The sequence below is a fragment of the Bradysia coprophila genome, chromosome III (assembly GCF_014529535.1).
Source record: "Bradysia coprophila strain Holo2 chromosome III, BU_Bcop_v1, whole genome shotgun sequence".
Taxonomy (NCBI): Eukaryota; Metazoa; Arthropoda; class Insecta; order Diptera; family Sciaridae; genus Bradysia; species Bradysia coprophila.
In genome coordinates, this window is record NC_050736.1 from 1,869,129 (window position 1) to 1,897,069 (window position 27,941).

At 33.3% G+C, this 27,941-nt stretch overlaps 1 protein-coding gene across 1 annotated transcript; it reads left to right on the forward strand.

Annotated features, from left to right (window-relative positions):
* The first annotated feature begins 447 nt into the window (after positions 1–447).
* LOC119075560 lies at positions 448–27,892 on the forward strand. The gene is made up of 7 exons (XM_037182031.1): positions 448–957; positions 23,764–24,480; positions 24,562–24,698; positions 24,762–26,797; positions 26,858–27,027; positions 27,090–27,346; positions 27,459–27,892. Exons 2-7 carry the CDS (start codon positions 23,764–23,766, stop codon positions 27,646–27,648), a joined length of 3,507 nt encoding a protein of 1,168 aa, XP_037037926.1. The 5' UTR covers positions 448–957; the 3' UTR covers positions 27,649–27,892.
* Positions 27,893–27,941: the final 49 nt, after the last annotated feature.

Consider the following 27,941-nt stretch of genomic DNA (forward strand, 5'->3'; position numbering starts at 1 on the left):
TCCTCCGCTCCATACAAAGTTTGACATTCGACCATACCTTGTGTAGACGTTAATTGGCTTACCGACCCCCAAAAAATTGCTTAAATTTTGTAAACAAGTTTATCGAACAATAATTGTGCCGTAATCCGACTCAACAAGTCTCAACAAATTAAAGCATGAAATTTTAAAAAAATTGCATTGAAAATGCATACAATTTTAGCTAAAGTTCCGTCTAGTTTTGAAAGTGCCACAATTGTGTGCTACACGTTCAACAACTGGACTATATGCAGAAATAAACATCATATCGACCGAACGGAATCAAAATATAAATAAAAACCAGCTGATCGATACGGGAAATTTTACCCACGCTGGCAACACTGTTCCATGTGTATGCTATGTCTATCCCGTTTACTCGCATACAAAACACATGAATTCAACTAAAACAGCCGTTCGACGAATTTGTCAAGAAATCGAATGGTAGTAGAGAGTCCACCATCATATTTTCAGATGAATTTTGAAAGCGATTTCGTGAACAACAAAAAAGTAAAGAAAAATTTAGTGTTCGTTCCCTTGATTTCAAATATATTTTATTAGATATTGAACAACAGTTTAAGAACGTTTGTGGTTCATCCTTTTTGTATTTGGATTTCAAGTGGAATATCAAATAAAGGCAAAATTGTTAAATTTCGTGTCGATTTTTATCAGTCAAGAACAATACAAAGAACTCTGGGATCCAGTTTCAAAAAAAATAAAAGAGAAGAAGACGATCAATTTTAATATAATTCGCATTGAGGAAAAAAACGAATGAAAAAGTAAAATAAAAAAGTATTGTGAAAGGAAACGTATTTGAGAACATAAAAAGAGGGGCAGCGAATAATGTTAGTTTTAAGTGCGAAAAAAATTAATTTATCGATACAAAATGGAGTGAAATAATATTGGATTAATTTTGTGGAGTGTCTGAAGTATCATTTAGGCAAGGTAAGTTACATTTTTTTGGTAAATTATTTAATACAAACTTTACTTCAAGCTTGTCTGTACCCAATAAAGAAAGGACCCCCTTTGTCGTTTTGTTGTCTGAAAAATCAATCATCAATGTATGTGAGAGGAGAACAGACTTTCGTTTTAGTTTTACTCGATAAATGAGTCAGTTATCTAAATAATTATTAATTTATCTATGTTCTCTGAATGTTCATTAATCTAGCCAAATTAAATTCATTTCCCGAAAACGTTCTACCATCTATTTGGTATGCGTCGTAAAATTCGGAAAATTTGCGATTCCAAATCAAACTCAACTCCAATGTCCATTTATAATTCAAGAGTTCATCGAATACCAGCTATCTTACGGATTTTTCTTGTTACATTTTACGTCGATTTGGTTGAGAGTTTTATTTTTGTTATTTATTTTGGTTTTCGATATACTGGTCTGGACATGATCGCTGTTTTTCGATGTGAATGTCCTTTGTAATAATGTTTGGGTTGAGTAAAACGTACAGAGACAGACACAGCACGAAAACTGCTGTTTTAAGTTTTTCGTTAGTGACGACGGAAACAAGAATTTATTGGTTGTGTGTGTGTAAAATGTGTGTGAGTATATTGAAATGGATGGATGGCTGGCTGGTTACTGGTTAACTGTTATACCAATTGAATTTAACAGAACATACATTAACAGGGAATTTAGTGTACATTTCTTGCTTTACAACCAGAAGTCTCATAAAATTTCGACAAATGAATCATCGTTCCATCGTAAAAGGGATGACATTTTCATGATAATTATTGATCTTACAACAAAAATTACTGCTTTAGCCTTTGTCAGCCTTGGATACGCTTTCTCGTTAGTCGATGTGTGAGTGAAACGAACAAAGCAATGTAAATGGTACATTCTCCTTGGCCCTTTGTCCTCTCTGATTCAGTGATTTGAGAAGTTTAATGGGGAAGGGGCTGAGCTGTGAAAACTTAACTGAATATTATTATCCGTTCTGTTGGGGTGTTATTCATTGTGGTTGGTTGAAAGCTAAAATTATTTTATTATCGTCTGTTATCGACTTAAAATGGGGTTATAGAACTTGTATCGAACACAAGGGTTTTCTAAAGGATTAACCTAAGACGAACAATGAATATTGATTTTACGGAATTTTTGACCAAGCCGTCTTCAAATTTATTACAAATTTTAGAAACGGCAAGCGGCAATATAATCATTGAATCTCTATCACTCTTCCGTTAACAGTATCGCCTCGTGTTCGATATGAAATCTAGTACTTTATTCATTTCAACATACATTTGCCTGCATCAAAACGCATTATCTAGAGGCCTTCACTTATTTTATTTATTGAATTCAATAACAGAACCGTGTCTGAAAGGTTAGACGAACGTGGCTAATAGAATTAGACGACCGTGCACAAGCATAACGTTGGTTACGTGAAGACAAAGTCAGATGTCGGTATATTCTTGCTGAAACTGCACATTCGTCGGAACTTTGTAATATACAATTATCATTTTCCTTCTTTTAAATAGTTAATTTGTGCTAATGATCTTATCACTGCTACTTTCACGATAGGCAAAATTAATTAAATTTTTTATTATAGACACCAAAAACGGGCATCGAATCGGTTGATATGCACTTTATCAGATGAACTAATCTAACTTTCCTTTTATTTACTTTTAAACATCTTGTGACTTTTAAGTTAAATTATCAACTAATTGATAAGGATTTAAGAAACTCAAAACGATAAGTGGCAGAACACATGCATTGGAAATTCAGTTGATTTCACATAATTTTTCTTCCACAATGATTTATCGATATGCTGATGAAGCGCAGTGTGTACTGTTGACTCATCGTTACTATGTCCAATTCACCCATATATACATCATTTTCGGTTTATATTACATCATCATCCTCGTGTGAACCTATAAGATGATAATGATATTCCTCCAACGTTTTCTGTATAATGGGGAACAAAAAAAGCAAGTCGTGTAGGTAGCTTCATAGATCAGTCACAAAATATCCCTCTTGCTATACACCCGTATGTGACAATTAACATCAAAATGTAAATGTTGTCGACAGCGTGGCTGATAAATTTATTTCGAGATATTTATTTTAATTTAAACATTGATGTTCCACCAATAGACAATTGTGTATATGCCTTCTGTATGCGAACAATAATGAAACACAATCACGAGCCCCGCTACACAAACAAATTCAGTGACTCGTCATTCGTTCAATCTGCTGCAAAGCACATTTATACGCATTTAAATTGCTATTCAGTAGCTTTAGCAAATTATTGTTGGATATGTTTCGTGAAGACAATTATACATTATCCAGTTGGTTATTGCATTGCAGTACGACTGCTGATAGCATATTGTTTGCGATTGACAACTACAATATGACGGATTGTGATGTTTGGTAGCGATGTCGATAAATGAGATTATTTCAAACGGTTTTAGCTAGTCTAGTGTCTAGCTAGGGCAAAAAAAAATTATTTGACATACTTTTCCGCATTTGTATTGAAATGTTAAGATACTTTTCCGCACTTGTATCGAAATGATGACGTACTTTTCCGCACTAGTATCGAAATGAATGACATTTGAGTTGCAGGGAAAGAAAAGTAAAATTCGACATGTTTTATGATTTGGGAGTTGCTGTGCTCTGTAATTGATTCCACAAGAATGTTTGTTCGACACTCGGTCGCAACAGTAATGGAGTCAATAAAAAATCTAGATTCTCATTTGCTAAGCTAATTTTGTGTGGAATCATTTCCAAGCCACAACAACTCTCAAATCAGAAAATATGCTCGAAAATATGTCGAATTTCACTTTTATCTCCCTGTAATGGTGTCTCAAGTTTATATTTAATTATTTCGGTGTTTGTCTATTTTAGATGTGAATCAAAGAAAACACACTATGCACCTTGCTCCGCTCGTATGAAAAACTTAAGGTGCTACAAAAATATACTTTGTGCAACACGATGCACACTATACTTATTCTTACTCTGTTTTCCGTACATTGCACAATTATATAGACACATTTCACTTAACCGAAGAAAAACATGAACGGTTCAAGTGGAAATTTTTTGCAGTATATTCCATTTAAAATGCAATTATAATTCTAGGTCATATTTAAACCAATTAAATTATCACCTCGATATTTTGATTTTATTGCTAACAAATCATAATCTTGCTGTTAATCGGTAATTACCATTGTTTATTTAAAAATTAATTGGAGATTACCGGAATTATTATCGTGCAATGTAAGGTGGGACAATATGAATCGAATTGTGCAAAAAAAATAGTAGAAGATAACACAACAAGAGTTAAGGACCTGCGAGCAAATGACTTATTTCATGAAAACAGAATTTTAAAACACTTAAGTTTGAATCATACAATTTAAATGATTTCGGAACTGTATCTTAAACTTTAAGTAAAAGCAGCAATAAAACGTTAATCGCAAATACACAATACTTACCTAATCAAAAATTGTTATCCCGTCGCGAAATAAAACAAGAAAGATAAGCAAAAAACAAAGTGAAAATTGATTGCAACATCATATAAATATACTCCAACCGCAATGAAACTGCAAATATTCATTATAATCACTTATATGCTGGCGACAATATGAATAAAATAATGAAATCGGTTGACCTGTCGCTGCTAGCTATTGAACTGCATTTGCTTAAAATGTAAAACCTTTTATTTTATTTTTTTTCGAAAACTGTGTACTTACACTGCGGTTGAAAGTTGTTGAATTGATTTTAAAGTTTTCAATCGATTTATTGATTCATTTATGGTTGACGACTTTTTAAGATTTAAATTTTTGTTTTCGTTTGAGTTGAATGTTCGCTTTTGCTTTTTGTCATCGTAAGTGAAAATTTATCAGCCTTCTGACTGAATCATAAAACGATACCATTCATTTTCGATGTTCATTATAATCGATTTAAAAAAATATATATTTCGAAATGAAGTCGTAAAGCTTTATGCTACCAGTCGTATGCTCGCCAGATTATTTTCTATGAACAGCATACCCAAAGACGTATAACACAGTGTTTACAACATACCTTGATAATGTGCCAGATCGTTCTAATGATTAAAACATATACTTCTTTGTTCCCATCTCTATACCCTACGTCATACAAAACACAGTTTCAACCTAACTCTATTTCCCATTGCTTATTCCGTAGTTTTTTTTTTTGCTTTGTTGTCAAATAACAAATACAAAACTCTGTCGATTACCATTACCTGAACACAGAAACTCGTGTTCAGTTTTCTCTTCGGTTTGAGGAGAACTATAAAGCAAACTCGCAATAATATTTACAACACACTCAGCTGTGCGAATTCAATATTAGTTTCATTGAGATATGTAGGTAGGTATATTGTACGTACGTACAAAATCCGACAGACTTTACAGAAAACCTTCCTTCGTGTTCGTATACTTATATGTAAGATGTTGGCTGTAAAATATGCTTTTTATATATGAGTGCTGAGTACACGGTAACTTTATCCAGGGACGGCTATATATAAACTAGCACACGATAGATATTACATGAATATACGTATATACCAAAAAATGTACACATAGAATGTGTAAATACATTAAGAATTTTGAAAAAGCTCGAAGTCAAATATTTCCTCATGTCTAACAAATACATACAATGTACTCATTATAATTATTAGACTTGTACCTTTAATCGTTTATCACATGCCATATACACGATTTTTCCAGCTGTTACGCAATATAATAATATTTTTGATGAAAATAATAAAGTGTTTTTACACACTCTACATACCGCCAATAGAAAAATGTTTTTCTTCAAGTACTTTTAAAGTCAATATTATTATTTTTGAAATTGCTCAGACACACACATATTTTCGAGCGACTCACTAAACAGATGAAGTTGGAATGCCATGCGGAGTATACATATGTGGATATATATTCAGGGCTCATCAAAATTTAATCGAATGCTTTGCGTACGAGGTTACTGTTTAACCTTTTCGAGACGGCCAGTCTATCTGCTATCGCCAATAACGGTGAAAATACGCGATGAACTGGGGATAGTCTTTTGTCGTATGTATACTATAAATATGATAAAAAGACAAAAACTCTTTGCGGTTCTTTGAACAAAAGAAGTAACAGATTAACTGATTGTCTGCCCTAAAAGGTTGATCAACTTTGCTTCAATTCTGACTGTAATTTGTTCAAAAAATTTTCAACAACGCCCTAAGTGAATTCAGAAATTTTTGCTCAGAAGAAGGTTCTGTATTGTTATGACAAACTTATAAAAAATGTAAAATTAATTTGTGCCACCGAGAATTGAAATGCCACTCTTTTCAGCACTCATTTGAGTGTTGTAAAGTGACTTATTTCAGCATCCGTTTGATGTGATATTACAACACTCAAAGCAGTGTTGATATAGAATTTGTATGAGTTGTTACAGTATTCGTTTGAGAAAATGCAAAGCAATGTGATCGATCTTTGAAGAGTGATTGTTTACAATGAAAATTATGATTTTTTGTGCTCTTGTCTATTTCAATTCTCGGTTGGCACAAAGCATGATGTGTTACACGTATTGTAATGAGATTTTTTCAGCACACGACCCAAACTTGGGTCTAATGCTGAAAAAATCAACATTACAATACTTGTAACACAACATACTATTTCCTAACAAGTGTTAAAATATCACGCGTATTATTGACATCCAGCCAAAGTAACGCTCTCTTGAGGAGCTAAGATCAGATTGAATTTATTTCAAAATGTCGTTTAATGTGATTCTATAAATGCCAAGCGTAGCATGTCCTAATAGATCAGTGTCAAATAACTGTTCGTCTCTGAGTTGTCAATTTCACAAAGCTAACCTCAAACAATGACAGCTGCATATAAATTTTTGTAACATTTTGGTTAGCTTTGTGAAAATGACAGCTCATTTGACATCTCATACGACATTGACAATGATCTATTATTAGATCTGTTACTTCATCTGTTTAAAAGAAATTGTTGTTAGCAATACAAAATAAAAATCTTTTAATCAATAAGTACATTTTGCTGTATATAAGAAAAACACTAACCAGTCTGACTAGCCATTCCTGAAATGTAAACGTTTTGTTGTTCGATACATTGATAAAATTTTAAAAACTCGGTTATGGTCTATGGCGACATGTCTTAAATATTAACTCTGATAAGAATCGAAAACTGACTCAAATGTCGACAAAATACAAAGATATGGTGAACTTTACTGGTCAAATGTTTTATTCAAATACTACGTTGTACAAAAAAAGAATTGATTATACGCTTAGGTTTCTTTTCAAATCTAAGTCAATACAATTTTCGTGTAAAGAACGTTACAAATACAATAATCAACGTTAACGAGTTGTTGCCCTGATACGCAAGCTTTTTACTGGTTTTCTTTTCAAATATATTCTTTTATCAATCCTTCATATGTTATGGTGAAAAGATGCTAATTCGAATTTCTTTTTTCCATACACATACACAACATAAAGAACCAATCGTGCAGTGGGAAAATAAGGATTTTCTTTGTTTCAATATGTCGAGACAATTTTATTTGAGTCAATGATCGGTTGGTTGTCCTTTGTTGTGCATATTCAGACTGAGAAAACAAGCAAAACCGAAGCGAATAACATAAGTTTTTGGCACGAATGCTCCTACTGCCTAAACTTATTTTATTCAACTTAAACTCATAACGTCCGTTTTCGTGAATTGCGGAGCTTTTAGCGTCGATTGCTTTGAAGAGGTAGTTGAACTGAAACGATATTGATGATTTAGTATAAAACCAGTAGAACGTAGTTTCTTCTATTTTTGTCTGCGCGTTTCATATTATACATATAATATAAGTGTACCTATTCCTAGTTATATGAGATAAATTTTCCGTTTTGTTGGTCGAGGTGAATGAACAATGAATGAATGGAACTTATAATGATGAGGTGAATGATTTGTTATTTTTTTGTGTTTTGTTATACATACACAAGTGATATACAGTACACGCCGTAATGGAAAGACTATGACAACTTTTTATATATTAAAATTATGATGAAATATTAACAATGTTTGGGTTAATCTGATGGGCTTGGGGTTATTTCTATTTTGTTATAACTTTAGTATGCACAGTATGTAATACAAAATATCCTTTAGTCATCCACAATATTGTGTGCGGTTGTTTGAACTCCTCGGAGTATGTTGACCCGAAAACTTTTAACCTTTTCCATGCGTATTCTATTTGTGTAGCATTTCATGTCAATAGAAAACACCATCGACTTCGTCTATACAAATGTTTCAAATTGGTTGTTTTGGTCATTATGTGTAATTTGTATACCGTTTCGGTATACTTTGACAAATGATTGCATTAAGAATCGACGTTAAGAAACCCCATAAAATCGATTTAGTCAGATTTTATTACTCTGGTCGGACTCTTTGTTCTAAGTATTTATTACTAAGCTGCTTCATTTAAGTTTAAATAAATAAGCAGACTTCATGTCGTCTTTACAATTGCAGTATATCGATTTCTGTATACGTACAAATTTAAAAATAGTAAAGGGCTCGTCCATGTCATTTTCTTACAATACTTAGAGGTTTGGGAATTTCTGAGAAATGATTCGTTTTTATTCATACCAACTAATATACCCAGTCTTGTTGGGGCGTGTGTAAAATTGTCGGTTTTCTACAAACTTAAGCAACTGATTGTGAGTCAAAACTTGTGACTGAAATACTTTTCGTTCAATGGAATTTTCCTCAGAACTGAGACATTCAGTCACCTGGTTATTTAATCAGAAACTTTTTTTTTTGTTCAATACAATCGAAATTATTCAACACGAAAAATCGAATGAAATGTTAATTTTGGCAGCTCTCTTCGAAATTTTAACAGAAATTTTCGAAAAATAATTATCGAGAAATTCAATTATCTATTTTTGTTTTCGTTTTTTTTTTAGTTACACTTTTTTTCTTCTCTTCTGTTGACTAGATTGGGTGATTGCCATTTCATTTGCTTCAATGGCAAATGACGTCCACGAAAAAAAATTGATAAAAATAAATTGACTCGAAGTTGCCACGCGTCGTGCATATATATATATATGGTCGGTTTATTTGGTAAAATAAAAGTTCTAGTACATACAAGTTATTAACATGTTGAAAGTGTTCAATACCATAGACAATTTTCTGATATGGGTATATCAGTAATAACGTTGTGGGAACAAGAGTTTGTTATAGTTATTAACGTATTTTTAATTGTTTTTCATTTAATTATCACTTGTCGACTGGTTGTGTGCATTTTTATAACTTATCGTGTCTTACCAATTCCATTGCACTTATGGGTGCATTTTTATTTTAACTCTTTTCACGTTCTATACCAAGCACAAGTATTAGTTTTCTCTGTATGTGGTAATATTTGTGTAATATGGGAATCCATTGCGTTGCAAGTTTATTTTCTTTTTTAATTGGAAATGTAAATAAAGCCGTGAGTGGAATCTACTCAGTGGATACGCTTATTTGTTTAATATTTTTCGATACATATAAATATGTGCATACAGATAATGGACGTACGTATTATAAAATCACTTGAGTTTATGGCTGGTATTAAACGCGACTAATAATATGCAAAACGCGCTGTCTTCGCGACTATTAGAGTGTAGGTGGATTTTCTTTATATTGTAATGTTAGTTGATAGGTCGTTTGTGGTGTGATTGATGTTAAGATTACAACGTTTTTCAAAATCGGAATATATTGCGACTGGTAATTAATTGCGTCATAATTACTGTTTTTTTAAATCTTCTCAATCCAGTCGCACATTATCAGTTTAAAGTAAATTATTTCCTCACTACTGGTCGACATTATAGTGCGATAAATCCGAGGTCTTTTCTATTATGTTCACAGACCGTGTTCGGGAGTAAAATATTCAAATGATTTGAAATCGAGCCCAATTAAGTTCTGTTCGATCGGTATTCATGATGAGCGATGACCGTGAAAATGTAAAGTTAATCTAGGCTTTGCACATACAGACAGCGCTAAAGAATATTTAATTAAAACCATTTTTTTCCGATTGTTTGTATGATAGGTATTGGTTCTATTCGACTTATATATACGAAAATTATCTAATCGATAAATGATAATTCCGGAATAATGAGTTTTTTCCACACAATTATATATTCTAATGTGTCGTTTGTACACTCACTCGGTATATAATTTAACATTAAATTTTTTTTAAGGTATTCGATATATATGTGGATTGTTGAATCAACAATGTAGATGCTATGTGTTGTTTTCAATTCAATCGCGTATCTCTATTTTGCACGTGTCTAGTTTACGTTGTCAGATAGGTGGCAAAGTATAATCATTTTGAAATTATTGCGCATTAACGTTTCGTATTCATCTCTCAAAACTAAGCCTTATATACACAACACACACGCGGTTTGTTGATTGTTGAGGAGCAAAGACCACGAAAAAAAATGGTTTAACTTTTTTTTGTAATGAACTCGCTATTTCGATTTTGAATGAGACAACTTTGTTAAAAAGGTTGTTGACTTTCTCTTCTTTACCATTCGTATAGTCGGTAAACATTTGCCAATTTATTTTACCGTTTTTTCTGTTGTCTCTCGGAGTCCGTTACTAATATCATATGGTAGCAACATGAAATCTAAACGCTTTTGATTGATTTAGCAAGAAAAAAAATTTTTTTTTTCTCTCCAATACTTTGTATCCCTACTATGGATGAACCTTGTAGGAGTATAATCATTTAAATAAAAGTTGTGTGAGTGGTTTTTTCTTCATTGAGTAACCTATCATAATACAAGTTTCATTTTTTTCGAACCTCTCTCATACATGTTTTTTCATCGGTTTCCAAATTTCAATTGTCATTCCCAATCTAGGTCAATTTAATCAGCAAAACAAAAAAATCTGCAAATTATTTTCGAATTTGAATGTACAGCCAAAATCTGTAAATTTTCTAATAATTACATTTAGTTATTGTGACACGTGAAGCGAGAAATCCGACGCTTATAAAAAATTATTTCTGCTCTCTCACCGAAAAAAAAACTATTTTCAATGAAAACAGATTTATTTAATTACAATTAACAGTGGTGGTATGGAAGAAACTAAATCTTAAATTGAACATATTTCCTACTGATTCGTTATATAGTAGCGTACGCAACGTACGCAGTGTAATATATGTAATAGAGATATTGCGTTTTTCACCTTTAGCAATGTACTTTAAGTATGAGTGGTACTAAAACTGGACAGTGTATCATACAAATTTTGGCACTGTAAAAACATTTGGAAAATATTTTCATACAAAAAAGTATTCTATTTGACAGCTGTCACTACATCACTAATGCTTTTAACTTACAATTATAAGTTAAAATCGCAACCTCCCGTTGTTCAGACCGTTTTGACATTGGTTACGAATATACGAAACGTGGTCAATTAAATAGCTTCATTGTATCCGTTGTTCACTTGAAATAATGAACAACCACTTCTCGTTTATTGGCCCAGGAATTTAATTAATATTTTCTACAAACAAACTAAAAATGTTTCTACTCGTGACAGGTTCCATATCAGTTTTTCCTCAAACACTGTATTGATATAAATCAAAATAGTCTACCTTATCGCTGTGTAACATTATAATAGTAAAAATCGTAGTACATGGTTGGAGTAAACTGATTTCCCAACACAAATTTTTCAATTTACTTCGATACGATTCTCATATAAACGTAAATTAGTTCACTAGAACAGCACATTGTTCAATGAAAACCGACTGTATAATTCACATAATATAAACAAAGACGATTCAGTAAAATGATTTCGTAAGTAAACCATATGCTTCTCTCTTTCGCACAAATCAACTCTTTAGCAGCCTATCTTATAAAATGGAAAAAGTAACTTCATCGTCAACAGATATATCCCTAACCGAAAATATGAACTTTTTTTTTTTGAAATGTATACGCGTGAAAACCCCTGTGTGAATGTTTCGTCGCCTTAATTCAAAGTTTCTGGTTTTTCCTTCGTTTTTTTTTCATAACATAGACCATTTCAGACAATATAAGACTCATGAAATTCCCCAATATTTATTAAATTACACTGCACGACGTAAATAAATAGATTTCTGGTTCTGCTGGGTCTCGACGAAATGGCTCGTCGTTGATCGAGGAGAAATATATACTTTTTTTATCCACATTACAACGTAATTCGTGACACGATGTATATATACTCGGAGAGAGAGAACTGTGCAATTTAGTTTTGGCTGTGTATGAGTTGTATGATGTGCTCTATACATATTTTATTCTGATGGCACTGCCAAATTAGGTCATCGTTGTGAGATAGTTCTGTTGATTCGAATTGGTCTATTTAGGATTTTCAACTTTGCAATGTAAAATGCTCGGATGGCAACAAGAAAGTAGGTCATACAGAAAAAGTGAATTGTCTTTCTGACAAACGCTTTGATTTCCTGAATTATTTTGATATGTTTGTTAGAAACTGTTTTATTTACGAAATGCTTGCTAACAAAAATGCTAATGTCGACAACGGATACCAGTTTATTTCAACAGGGAGTTTTTATTGTGAAAGGGACACATTTCGCTTTCGCATAATAACATTGTACGTATAGGAATTTCTGTTTACGAAAACCATTTCCAACGACAAAGGACCGTTTTTCCTACAACACTGTTTTCCTGAAAAAGTCAGAGCCAAAACACCATAAAGTTTCCTTTCGTTTCTCTTCTATATTTTTTCGCTTGGCATATAGATTGGTTTGTTTTATGGTATGTAGAAAGAGATGTGCTTTGTTCATTAGATCGTTAATGTAATATGACGTTTTTACTGTTGGCAGCGAGATTTTTCCTTGACTTTTATGATTTTTTTTTTGTTTCGCATATACAAAGGCAAACATAAATATAGTTTTGATGAAAAGCGTGTTGCTTTGCATTGATGCATTTACATTTTATATTTGAAATTGTAAACAAATTTCAGGCAGCACATGCTGAATCTGTGCAAACATTTTATTGCCTAATTGTTACTTTCTATTGTATGCATATACGCACGCGAGATACGATTAAATCAAATATTTTCGCCACAGTTACACTTACTCTTTTCATTCAATTATGCAGTTCAATTCAAATACCATAGCACATTTTCGCTAAATATTCAAACAGACGAAATTCCAAGAATATTTCTGAATTTTTGTGGGAATTTATTATACGTTTCGTGGAACATCGAAATCATTTACTGGAATCTTACATTTAATGCCTTTAAAATCGTCTTATTATTCGGCGTAATGCTTATCTGATTGATTTTTTATTCATTTTACTCCGACAAAAAAAAACAATAAGGGTGTACCTGATGGTATCCATTCATCATTCTAGTCGATCAATATTTCGTTATATCTTTTTGATGATATGAATTTGTATTGAAATATTTTTGTTTTGTTTTTCAGGTACGTACTTCACACCCTCTAGTTGTAACTATGTATTGTTAAAAGCGAAAAGGTAAGTGTTTGGACAATACTGTCTTCCTTTCCACGAAACCCATTGTGCGACCATGCATTAGATGAAATCAGATGGAAAACCAATATACTTTCGACGATGTAACAACATATATTTTGCTTCGGATTTCTATCCAAAATTAACCGTTTCCTGATTTCTCGCAACATAATGTTTTCGAGAGACGTGTCCCACTTTCAATTTTCTATTTGTGTTGATACATGCGTTATGAAGTTAACTCATACTATCTTGCCTCTGCCCAACTGAATCGAGCATATATTTACGTGTATCGGTTTTACGTTACATCAATGTCTAAGCTTCGTATAGTTTTATCATTTTTTATTTTATTTTACTTTTTAATTATGTACATTTGTTCAATGTTACAATGAGTTGGTTCAAACAAGGCATGTAATTTTGTTTGAATAGCAAAAAAAAAATCTTTGCAAAAATGTTATGAGGTAAAGTTTGCAATTATATAAACTTTCACTTACAAACAATGTTTAATAGCTTTACAGCAATTGGTTTAACGTATATGCCGAGACCACATACGAGAAAAAATAGTAATCGAAAATGAAAGACATCCGTGAACCTGTACTCTATACTCCTATACTCCTATAAATGTCGAAATTCGAATGAACACCATTTAAACCAAAAACCTATGTTTAATACAAACAAAACCATTTGATATTTTCTGAATACAATACACGTGTCCTAAATAAAAAAAAAATAATTTCGTTTATCTAATAACTTAGTTGATCTTTCGCTTTTTGTGTTCGTGTTGGAAACAAAAAATAAATTTTAATATTAAAACGAAAATGGACCTTTTACTTACAATTCAATATTATTTGTAAAAACGTTTTTTTTTTCTAATTTATTGTGAAGGTAACGTGATTTCGAAATTAGGTAACTGATTGCTGTTTCATTTTTTTTTTTGCTTGATTCATTTGTTTTGGCTTAAGGTTGTTTTTCTCAAATGGTGAAAATCAGCTCCGCTGTGTGTAGCTCTACGAAACTTATTTTCGAAAATTACGTTTCCAGTATCACAATCTTTTTTTAAGTTTGTCGGGCATTCACAACTCGAACACACCGTTAAATAAATAATGCAAGATTGCACACATCTGATGATGGATTTACCGTTTCCCTGCACAGTATTATTTTTAGCAAAAGCGAAGGAATTATGTTTTGGCATTGTATACGTACGTGTACTTCAGAACTGTTTATCACTTTTACGATGAAAAATTGTTTCTGTAAAATGGAAAAGTGGGAGAAAACTTTTCCACTCTGATAATAATTGAGACAATGTTTAACCAGCAGAATTGATCGTTTCCTTTTAAGGGAATGTTTCAGTGACTGTTTTTAAGCAAACATTTTCCCATTTTTTCCAAAAAATTTCTCATAATTTCCTTAAAATTCTTCAAAAATATTTTTGGAAAAATTTGAAAACTTCGGTAAATTGTTGGAAATTCTAGGAAAATGTTTTTTTAAAAAAAGGACACGCTTTAAATAGATCTTACTTAATGTATGCTGAAGATATTCCTAGAGAAAATGACTGTATTCTACACCCTCCTAAAGTAGAGATACGGCTCTTGTTGGGTTGTCTGGAACCTAAAGTCAGATTACCTGGATATGACTTGGATTTGTTTAAATTTTACCTGACATGATTCGATCCGAAATTGGTCAGCAATTTATCAAAACACCTTAAACCAGGTCAGGTTACTTGAAAATTTGTATGAAAAGTTCAGATATAACCTAGACGATTGAGGTCAAGTATGGTCGAGATCTACGTATTCCGAGTCTTAATTTCAATTGCACGAACCGTTGCGTTGAGACCGAGGTGATTTTGCCAGGCAATTAGTATATGAAAATATGTGTATACGTGTACACTTGTATGTGCAGAAAATGGTTTTCTATTAAAATGACTGATAACCCCTTGGAGATACGATCGATGTTACATAAATTGAACGTATTGCACATGATTCTGCATTTTGTGACCTAATTTATCACTGACCCGGTTGATATAATTAGTGTTTGCCCATTTGTTGTTTGCTTTTTAGCAATTACGACCAACTGACTGCAAAATCAATAAATTAATTGTTTCACCTTATTAAACCAGTAAAAGTGTGTTATGTGTGTAACTATATCGTTACAAATCACTTTACGCAACATAAAAATCTATGTACACAATGATACAATTGTGCTATACGGAAAACAGGTTAATCATTACGATTCAGCTATAAAGGTGAAAATATGTGGGTAATAAAAAGAGTTAAAATACTCGTTAACTTTTTAATAAAATTAATATCAAGTGCATTGTATATAATTATACAATCATAGTCTATTTACACAGCGTCACAGCAATATAATTTTGTCTACATAGCCTGAGTATATATGGTACATGGCACAACAGTATTTGTGTTATTAAAACACTGTTTTTTGCTCCACACAGTCTGTGTAATTTTTTTTTTAAAGCGACTATATAGCGAGAATACTTCGTGTATCAATTTTTATAAATTCATTGCCGTTCTCGTATATTTTAAATTACTAATGTTTTTGTTAGCACTGCGTTCAGGTTAGCGAATCAATACCGAAGAGGCTATTACATAAATTCGAGCTTTCTATGTCAAATTTGATAAGGTTCTTCTTGAAATGAATTTATTTTGTTTGAAAATTAAACAAAACATTTATCACCAAATCCAACCAACCGTCGTCATTCTTTTTTCCATGGAACCCCTTGTGTCTGTAACTAAAACATTAAGCCACATAGCACACAACGAAACAATGTTTTTGTCATAAAATTTTATCTAATCAAACTTCAACCATAATTTTTCTAGGAAAGAACACAAGAACCTGATTGTATAAGTATATACATTGCCCTACAGTGTAACATGTTCGTTATAAAACAACAACAGCAGACACTAAATTTGGCATGTTTTGATTCTATAAAAGCCAAAAATTAGCAACTAAAAATATCCCAAACCCATCCAAAACAACTCTTGACTCTTAATCTAATCGTTTATTTTGAATTTTCGAAAATCGATAACAACTGCAAATCGCTGTTCACTTTCAATTAACTGCCATTGCTTTCGTAATTGTTTGTCCATGTGAATAATATGCCCAGTTAGCATAGTGACATGTATAATTTCGTAATAACTTTATTGGCTCGAACAAGTGCATTTGGACATCTGAACACTGATTCTGATGAAATGATTTCATTGAATTTACATTTTCAATTATTGCAATCAGATATCAGATATCATATGGAAACTGGACAGCAGTATAATGATTTGTTGGAACTGGGCTCGTTCATCAATGATGACTGTTTTTAGCAGAAAGGGTTTTAAACAAAAGTTTACATAAACGGACGCCATATCCCCGAAATGTATAGATTAATTCAATTTAATAGATAAGCGGAAGTGGTTTGTCAAAAATCATCAAAGATTTGTAATGAAGTTACACAAAAGTGGGAGATGCTCTCAAATTGGCAGATGTTACATATGAACGACCCCTTTCGTCATTCTTTGACTTAATTCATTGTTTTATTGGATTGAACCACAAATTTACTAGAATTTGTGAGTGATAGGCATGACTAATATTATTTGAAGTGTCTTTTTTGCGTATATTTTCGTTATTTGCGCGTATTCACTGTACAATCTACAATCCATGACTAATGTGACATGATGTGTATACATTCGTAACCGCAGAGTGATTTTTTTTCGTAAATTAGAAAAGATTGTTTTTTCTCCAGTACTGTTCGAGATGTGAACCTACCATCTTTGTTTTTATGTAAATTAATTAAATGAACATAGCAGACGAACATTTCGTATCAAATTAGTGATAGCACAACGAGAATGGTTTCATATTTAATTAAAAGCAGCTCAAAAAACACAACAACCAAATTAAATCAGTAAAGCTAGATGGTTGCGATTATACATTAATGAAATTTTCAACCGTTATATCCGTCGCCACGGAGATGGCCAATCTTTCCTTCTAATTTTTCAAACAAAAAAAAAATTATGTAGGCAGCGAATTGTGTACCCATTTACTCCAATTATTTCAGTTAATGTATAGCTAAATACTCCATTCATAAAAAGCGTTTCCAGTCTAATTTTCGGATAATTGTTTACGTTGAAATGAAGCGTCCGTCAGTAAACCTTAATTATTCATCGATTTCTAAAACACAATCACAATTTTTAAGTAAAAAAAAAAAAAAGAAACGAATAAAAGAATGACGCAATATCTAAAAAGCAGCACACGTCACCACACCATCAGAAAAAAATATATATGCGCAGTTTACACATTCCATAACCCAACATAAAAACCTAAAAATCCAAATATTACCAGACTTAGTTACACCTATTTCTATTATATAGCGCTGCTTTATAAAGCAGCTTGAAATTTTAGAGATTAAAAGCCTTGAAGCCCCTTGGTCATTAACATAAAATATCGCTTTTATGTTGAATTCAGAGGTTTTTTTTTCGTATATCATGCTGTAAAGTAATAGTTCGATAAATGAAACGTCGTAATATTACTGTTGATAGACTGGCTCTATATAACTGCCGTCTCGGTAGTAAAATCAAGTAACAATTTACGAATGTTTTATATTATAAACAGTCTGTGTTCAGTTCGTGTTAAAACAGAATTGTACTAACAACCATGTACAAAAAAGGGCATATGACGATGTTTCAATGAAAATCATGTATACATGCCATCAATTCTTACTCTTTTTTTTATCTTCCTCAATTTTCATCAATTTTTTTTTTTATTAAAATTTAAATTTGCTTACGTTCGGTTAGACATCTAAAATTAAAAGCAACATATATTTATTAGGCACAACTAAATAAATGAACATAACATATAATAAAAACGAACGAACGACACGGACGGTTTTATGTTACATAATAGAGAAAAAACACCATTATTTGTAAACAAAAACATATGATCGCACATATGCACCCATACAATGAAGTATTCAAACGAATTTTCTTTATATACCAACAATTTTCTTCACGTATATATATTGTATCCACGAGTCCATCCATACACAAAAAAAAATGAATCGTGTGGCCTCAAACTGGCTATGGTTGTCACACATCAATTTGTATATATATAATACAGCTGCTGCGCAGTAGACACTTTGCTATTCTTCTATTCCTCTTTGAGTGTATGTTGGTGAGGAAATCAGCTTTTCGCTTGATATTATGGGTAAATCCATATTAAAACAGCCTAAATGGCAATCATAAATAATCATTTACGACGTATAAATGTATGACTGTGTGTACGTTGGGGCATATTATATATAAATACTGTACATGAATAAATTATACAGAGGGCTTTGGATGTATGGGTTTATTATATCAGAAGGAACAGCTGACAGAATATTTTATATACATGTTTGGCGTATATAAGATAACTCGCGTGAAGGCTACACTGTTATTTAATAGAGAGAAAAAAAACAACATTTTTTGTAGGTCTACGCGAAGTATAATATTTTGCGATATATTTTGTATTAGGTGTACACTTTTTTAGGTGTGCTATACGACACAATTTTAGTGATTTCTTGATTGTGTTTAATTTTTCAAAAAATAAGTTGAGCACGTAGAGAAATCATGAAAAAAATAATATTTTATTACAGAAATGTTAAAGATTGTCTATGCGAGATAAATTTTTCAGTAAAAATATCGACGTAACTCAACACTCTTTGTTTCCCTTTCATTTTGACATTTTGTAATTTCAGTGACAACGAATCAGAAATTAAATGTTCGTTCCAATCAATTTGGAAAGATATTAGTAGTAATAGTAGTAACGTCTTTGTACGCAAAACTTACTTAAAATCGTTTATACTTTAGGTATACAGTTGATGGTAATCCAATTTGTTTCGAAATTTACTTCAGCTGTTTTTTTACCAGCTGGTCCCCTCATACAAACACACTTCTTGTAAATCTTTTGCAAGCTTCATAGTCATACGCGTGGCTTAATTATAAATCCATATAAATACCCATAAACAGTGTGATTGTATGAGTGTACCAGCTGCTAAAACAGTTGCAGCAGTCACAATATCGGTTGACATTAACTATAGTTCTAGTTCTGATTCGAAGTAGTTTCTCTTGAACACCACATTTCAGTCTATAATTAAAATAGATCAAATATCAACCATTGATTGGATTAGACCAGTTTTAAATTAAAATTTGAAAAGAGACCTTCATTAGCATAAAATCATTTTGTTAAATCACAATCAACACAATGCTTAACGACCTATTGTCTTCATTTAAAAATTGTTCAGACAATAATATTTTTAATAATATCGGAGTTGTTCGGCTATTCGGAGACCCAAAACAAGCAATTGAAAAGAAGTAGGTCGTTCGATTTATAAATGGAGTCAGTTTTCTGCGATTTTACGAATTTTACTTTGAAGAGAAAAGGGATGACTAATGTAGTTCAACGTACACTTAACATACACGAACATCCTTTTTAGACATCGTTACCTCTGAACACTTACCATAAAAACCTTAGTTAGAATTATATATACCTGGTCTGGCACAACATTTCCATGTTGACATTTGGTAGTTTTTTTTTTCAACCAGCATTCCTTAAAATAAGATAAACACAAAAAAGACGTGTTGTTTTCATCGTTTGTCGTTGTAAACGAACGACAACAAAGGGAGAGCCACTAGGAAAATGTTTGCATCAATATCTCTCCTTGATTCCTTATTTACGTTGAAAATTTATAGGAACATGTTTCTCTCCTGGATATGTTGAATGATCATCATAAATGTGTGTATATTGTGTATATATACACAAGTTGCTAGGCAATGTGCAACACATTTTTTTCGTAAATAAGAGAGGGTGTGTTCATGTTCATTCATTTATTTATTTTTAAATAGAAAAATTTTGTAACATTATTGCATAAAATATAAAATCTATACTCATGCAGGCTATTGAATATGCAATATGCACACAATCGCAACATGATTTAAAAAAAAAAGTAAAATTGGCACGTATTTTATAATTATACCTTCACAAACTAACATAAAAGACTTTTTGACGGCATTTTACATCAGAGAAACAAAGTTAATGACTTTCTTTCACATTAATTACATGACGATAAGAATTACCTACATTTTATAATAGGTCACTAGAGTAAATTAGCGGTTGTCAAGGCAAGGCACTTAAAATCGTACTGTTGAATTTGTGGTTTCACCTTTTTCCTGATTTATATAAATATGATTGTTGAGGTAAATTTGCTGATAAAAAAACCCAGCGAATCATAAATCAATTTGCCACAAAGAACGATATCTGTAACATTTCCGTTACAAGACTCTCCCATATTTTCGTTTCGAACCTTGACCTAATTTTAACATTCCCTGGTATTTTTAGGTTGTCAGCAGCTTGGCAATGTAGTGTTATAATACAGCTACGAGAAAAAAATGGGGCTTAGCATAGCAAATGAAATCAAATTGATTATGTATTGAGTAAATCGAGTTGTTTCATGTGAGTTTACATAATCAATATATCTACGTAGGTACGGTTAACTTTTCTCGTCTCAATAAAACTGTATAAAATGATCAAAACAACGTGTGTGTATAATATTGAAACATATTCATTTTCGCTTTTTCACTGTTTCACATTCGATAGCATAATTTACATTCGACTTTCAATGTAGGACAGCATTCAACATTTTTAATAAATGTTGTATGCAATTACAAGTTAATTCACATTTGCCAAACTGAAATGTGAAATAGATCACGGCCAATCGATTTCAATGAGATGATAATAAGTTAAATTTTTCATGTTGTGTGCACTTTTCTAAAACATACCAGAATCTGAACGGAAATCTTATATTTTTAAGAGAAATAGAGAAAAGATAAAAAACAAATAACAAACGACATCTGCAATAATTAGTTGAATATAGTTGTCGTTCGTACCAGTTCCACATAGTGGCTCTATACAACAAAAATGTTTGTTTCATCATTTTATCTCCAATTGTTTTTTCTTTTCTTTTCGAAATACAAAAATAAAATTCCTACCGATGATGTTTTCGTTGATATTTTGTGAAAATAGAGCACAACTTTTACTTTTGGGCAAATTTTACGGTAATAAGCATTCGTTTTGAAATCGGTTTGGGTATCGAAATATGCAAATGTTTTCGTACTAGATATGCACATCACACAATGCATTGAACTATAGGTATGCACTATTAACACTGATTCGTATCGGACTAAGATCAATTGTTATATTCCAATAAAAGTAACTGTAGCTGCACATAGCGACACTAATGATACTTAATTCAAACTCTTCCTTTTTTCTTCTGTCAAGTTTGACAGTACAACAAAAGAAAAATTTGATTTAGGTCTCGTTCGCGTCGCTATAATATGTAGCTAGCTAGAGTGGGGTCTCACGCTCGACAAACTAGTATAATTAGAAAAACCTTTACGGAACCCTATATCGAAACAAAGTTCTGCATTCCAGTTATAACTATACTTACCAGACAATGTTAAAAATAAACTGATTAGTCTACTATCTAGTGTTATTTACATTTTCTAACATAAACTAAAAATATTTACTTATTTTTACTGAGCATTATTACTTATAACATAACACACATTTTCAAATGCAATGTTTTCAAGAACCAGATTCCATGTTGCTATCATTTTTAAAATATAATAAATGTTGCCCAGAGGCCACATAAAATGCCTAATTATCGGTTTGGCTATCACTTATTTTTCGGTTTTATGAATTATTGTATGTTGTACGTTGAACAATAAGCTGAGTGTTCCATATCTGTTCAAAATGAATTTTTGTTTTCGTATATTTTCCAACATATTGATTTGGTGTTAGAATTAGATGATTATGAGTCAAACTATTCTTTTACGGTTCATTTACGAGGATTTTTTTTTTTAATTTTTATAATACAATTTTCGTATGAAATTGCATGTTCAACTGATCTGACCTTTGTTTCTTCTGGGTTGTTCACAAAAAATTATAATTTTTTTTATTTATATAACGTTTTGAAAGAATCTGGTTGGCAATTCGTTTAAAACGAAATAATTTTAAAATTCAACTTTCTCTTTCACTCCATCAGCAGTTAAACAAAGTCCCTCTATTCCAACCTCCCTGACATTACACATTACCATCGGATACATATCGTATTTCATGCGTTAATCTTTTTGAGTTATCTTAAAAAATTAGTGCCTGTTTCCATTATAACATATAAAAAATGTTGTAAGTCAACTGTTTCATACATATATATACGTGTGTTACACAGTGGTAAACATAAGATGTTTATTCAGTGCACGTTGTTTACCATATCAATTCTCAATGCAAATATTTGATTGACCGAAATAATTATTAAAATCTTTGCAATTTGTTGTATATAGTATAAAGAACCGAATGCATTAACCGGAGAAATGTCGTTTCAAGATTATACTTTGAACGTCAACGTGGTCAAATTTTATTTTCGTGTTTTTTTACGTTTAGACACGAATTATTGTCATGACATGAGGGCATTGAATTGTAAATTGCGTCACATTAAATGATACGAAATTTGGAGCAAAAAATTTTCGGTTTTTTTGTGTGTCCTAAAAAAATTGCATTGACTTATAGATAGAAGTTTAAACGAGTGTCGCACATTGCCAATTTGTGTTCTTCATTTCGAATTTCTAATCGGTAAAAATGCATAACTTATAAAAGACAAGTAAACGAATTGTCTCGATTTCTGAAATGTCCTTTATGACAACGGTTTCGTCCATAAACAATGAAGTTTAGCCATGAATTTAATCGCATTTTTATTGTTCCCATTATGTTAATGGTATAGTTTGTCTTTGTATCTTAATGAAAGTACTTAAACACTTAACAAACTAAACCGCAATACATTTGAACTGATATATTCATTCGCTTTATCTGAGCGTATTATATGAAAAAAAGTTTATTTTTCCACCGCATGCGATAAAAAATGGTTATTCCGTTGTATATATGGTATAGTAGTAGCACATATTAAATGAAAGTAATGTTGGAATCAATTTTTTTTAAATTCATTTTATGCGGAAGACATAGGTATTAACTGAACAGTGCACGATTAACACCAAGAGTGCAGTTGTTTTATAACTCTGTTGCAGTGTATATGTAAAGTTGGGATATGTATATCGGTCTGATTTGCTTTTAGTGTGTGGTGGACATTTATAACAAATCCCAAATTTTAATAATTGTTAGACGTGAATCCATCCATCATCCATCCAGCCTCAATGTAATATATCCCAACTCTTACTCTATAAATGTGAAATTTTACTCTTCCTTTACTTATCACTTTTCTCATTATCTCTTACAGATGCACAGCGGCAGTTCATTAACATCAAATAATCCAGCCTTCTCAATATCCATTGGCATCGCGTCATTGGTTCTAGAAGGTCGGCCATTATCCGATGATGATTACGCCTTGGAGTATGATTCATCCACACAGCGTACCAGAAGTGACGTAACTTCTGGTGCACAGGCTTCCACTGCCACCGATATACAATCGATTCGGACACCCCATCACATGGAAACGGACACTGTACAGCATGTACAACGACTACGGCAAAAATTACTACAACTTCGTTCGGCACCTGGTACGAGTCGTGACTGTGTTGTTGATCAATCGATCTCTGTTCTGTCAAGTTCGGCAACAACCAGCTATGATTCGGATGAGGAATTGGAAACTATTTACAAGAAGCAGCAACAATTGCAGGAGGAAAATTTGTTAAATTCGCTACAATCGTTAGCATCGAATTGTTTGAAATCTACACCACGATCGTTTAGCAAATCTCATGGTCTATTTCGTACAGTGGAGGCTTGGACCGCGGATCAGTCGAAGCAGGTATCTGCTTCGATAACGGCTCAGTTTACCGCTGTTAATTCCAATAAAAAGAAATTGGATAAAAGCGTTAAGAAAACCGGACCCCACTGCGAACAATTTATGAAAAAAATTGGATTGATTAAGGGTGCTAGCGGTGGAACGGACGCATTGGATTTGGATGAACATTATTGTTCAGCGAAAAATGAAACGGTAGGTTGCTATTGATTGAATGCAAATGACATCCAGGTTTCTGGTCTTTTTCACTAATTTATTTGACTTTTTCGATCATAGTGCTTTCGTTGGCAAGTACACTACAAGCAGTTGGCTTCAGTTTTTTCTCGTGGCGACCCCATATGCATTGAGGTTTATTTGGGACCAGAAAATCATGTCATTTTATTGGAGCAATGGATTATCCAATTATGTGACAAGTAAGTGTAACAGTAAGTATGTCACAGTAAACAGACTCTAATATCCAGCAATCCCATCTTCAGGTCCAATCAAATGACAATGACCCTGCAATCTCTATGCTCAGCCATTCGAAGTCAATTATATTTCTCACAAATAACGGCTTGGAGTGATTTACTCAAAACGTCATCGCATAACGATTCGGAAATCCAATCGAACCCCCGCATCAAACGTTTCGCTTTCAAACCACCCAAATTGGACATATTATATCGAATACGACCGTATGATACGACCGCATGCTTCAAATCGAAGCCAACTGTACACAATTTCCCAGATGCCATCATATCCGATAGTCTAACCGTCAAGGTGTGCTTGAAAAGTTTGCCACGTCTCCACGAAATTCCGAAGTTGCAACACGAAAACCAAATTCCCGATGCGATCAATTGTTTAACTCAAGCGATGGTCGTTGACCATCTTGCCCACCCTTGCACGGAAAAGGGCAAACATCGGTGTGCGTTCGATGACGAATCCGTTACAGACGAAATGGATGCAAGTCCATCGATGGCAACGCATCGAGATCGCCAATTGCAGAAATATAGGAAGCGTATGCAGCGTCGCGATAAGAAGAAACGATCCGAAGAAGCAATGGATTCGGATGGCTTTTGTACTGGAACATCGTCTGACCAACCAATGTCACCGACATTAGTTCGTCAAGACTCGATCAATTCAATACGTTTACCGCTGTATTCATGTTTGACCAGCAAATCGAACAGTCCGATAAACACTGCCGCTCACATAACCAAATCTACACAAACTGCCAATGTTGAGAAACGTTCTATATCTACGCAAACTGACGTCGATGACCCACCATATCCAAGTTGTAATTTTTGTGGCATTGAAATGCAATTTGTTTGCTGGAACTGTGATACAAAGGTGTTTGAAGCGGCTGACAAGACGCGAGTATCGCCGCAGTGTGTCGACAAGGCGAATCTATTGTTGCAGGCTATCCAGAGAACACCATGCCGGAAGCAGAGAGCACAAAGAAAATGCGAAAGTGGCGGCCGTAAGGAAGTGTGTAGCACAAATTCAAACACCAATAATTGCCATCAATCGGCAAGTGATAATTTAACGTGTGAAAGAAGCGCTTGTGATAGTGGCGTAGAATTTAGTGATTGTCGTCTGTGTAAGCGACAGAAAACCGTGCATAATTTTATTAGCAACAATAATTTATCGAATAAAAGTACTTTTAGCGATGCAATGTTAAACAATAAGGAAAACGAAATGGATGATGAGACAGCCGCTGACGGTAATTCGACATTTTATCGTCGTACCATGTCGGAAAGTTTAGGCGAAAGTGATGGTGCGTCCAATATACCATCATATCATCGCACAAACATCAGCAAAACGGAGCTGAAAATGTACCGTCGAGCCTATTCCGAGGATGTTCTTTCGTGCAGCTGTGATGATTTAGTCGTAAACAAGAGCGGCCGTCCAAAGCAATTAGACTTGCTGCAATCGAGTTCCGGGCTTCCAATTGACAATTTCATCGAAAACCAGTTCAACACACCGAAAAATCGTAAGCATCCTTGTCCCACCAATTTCAAGACGAATCCCCTGTACATCTCATGCCGGGACGACGACAACTCAGCCGATGCTAACGATGTTGCAGAGAAATATGTGCCGAAAATCAATTTGACGTCAGTGTTTACGGTATCACCGAAGGGAAACGATTCAACCTTCGCGGATACGTCATCGCCCAGATACACCGACCTACCATCGGCCAGTGCATTCACTTTCGAAAACATATCTCCGGTACTGTCGTCGACATCGATTTGTTCCGCCAGCGTTGTACACAAGTCATTTTCGGCACCAACATTTCCGCATCATCATTCACCGGCACTGTCGCCCCGATTTCTCAAATCTGCTGCAATTTTACGTCGACGCTCGCGACATTTATCGGACAGATCATCCGAACGATCGTCGATTGGTTCAGATGAGCAACTATCTGATGAAGATTTAGGTTGTGGGTTGGACAACGCGTACAGTCCAATCATATCGCCGACGAAAACTGCAGCCAAACCATTTCCGAAAAGTTATTCGTTTGGTCGAAGAAGTTTATTAGGTGGGTGATCCAGGAGTCGCATTGCGCTCCAGCAAATTTTCACTGTTTCTATATTTACAGGATCACTGGAAGAGTCACTGTTGCAACGTCGTTTTACGCCAAAGTTTTTGGTTCCGGGTTTTAAGGTCTTACTTGGTGCCTCTGGCGGATTCTGTCCCACCCAAATGACAATACCATCGGTAACATGTTTCTATGAATTAAGTGGCCAAAGTTTGAGCACTCCATACGTGGTATGTAATATCCGTGCAGCGATTTCCGAGTGAATTCTATTAACATTAATCTTCTATTGCAGTGTGAAATAAAAATGCCACGAAAAGGTTACTCAATCCCCCGAATGGGCACCGTTCAGGCAACTCTACTAAATCCATTGGGCATGGTCGTTCGAATGTTCGTCGTTCCATATGATTTCCGCGACATGCCGACAATGTGTCAAACGTTCATACGACAACGAATTTTAGCTTTCGATGAAAGTGCCGAGCCCGGAAGGAATGTGAAAGATCTGTCGGCCTGCGAGCAAATGAAACTGTTGCGGTATGCCATACATTTGCGGTAAGTCGAAGTGACACTGTCACATTTTAATTTAACTGATCTGAGCTGTTGAGCTAATTTTAATCGAAATTTAAGCCGGTCGATTCAAGAAAGAATTTTTTTTCGGTTTCAGATTTCAAACATCGAAATCGGGTCGCCTTTTACTACACACCGATATTCGAATGTTAATATCGCGTCGTACCGATTGTGATACAGCGGCCGCACACGCTAAAGGTACATTAGAATCGCCGAACGAGCTGAAGATTGTTACTGTCGTTCCAGAACAGCCGAAATTCAGTCCCCGATTGGACAATAAGGTCTAACCATTTTAGGTTGACAAATTATTCAGTTTTTTTTTTATTGTTCTCTCCCCGTCAATGTCGATTTATTATTTCTTCGGAATTAAGTTTACAAATTAGCTGTGTTTGTTGCTGAAATCTTCGTTTCTTTTAGTTTAAATATTTTACTTGAATTTATCAATGTAAATTGCTACATCGGAATTAGCAATTTTTTTTAGTAATTTTATTTTTGTGAAATTTAAATAAAAAATTAATTTTCAACACGACACTTTACTGGTCTTCTTATGGAATTTTTCTTAAGCTAAGTGTTGTTTGTT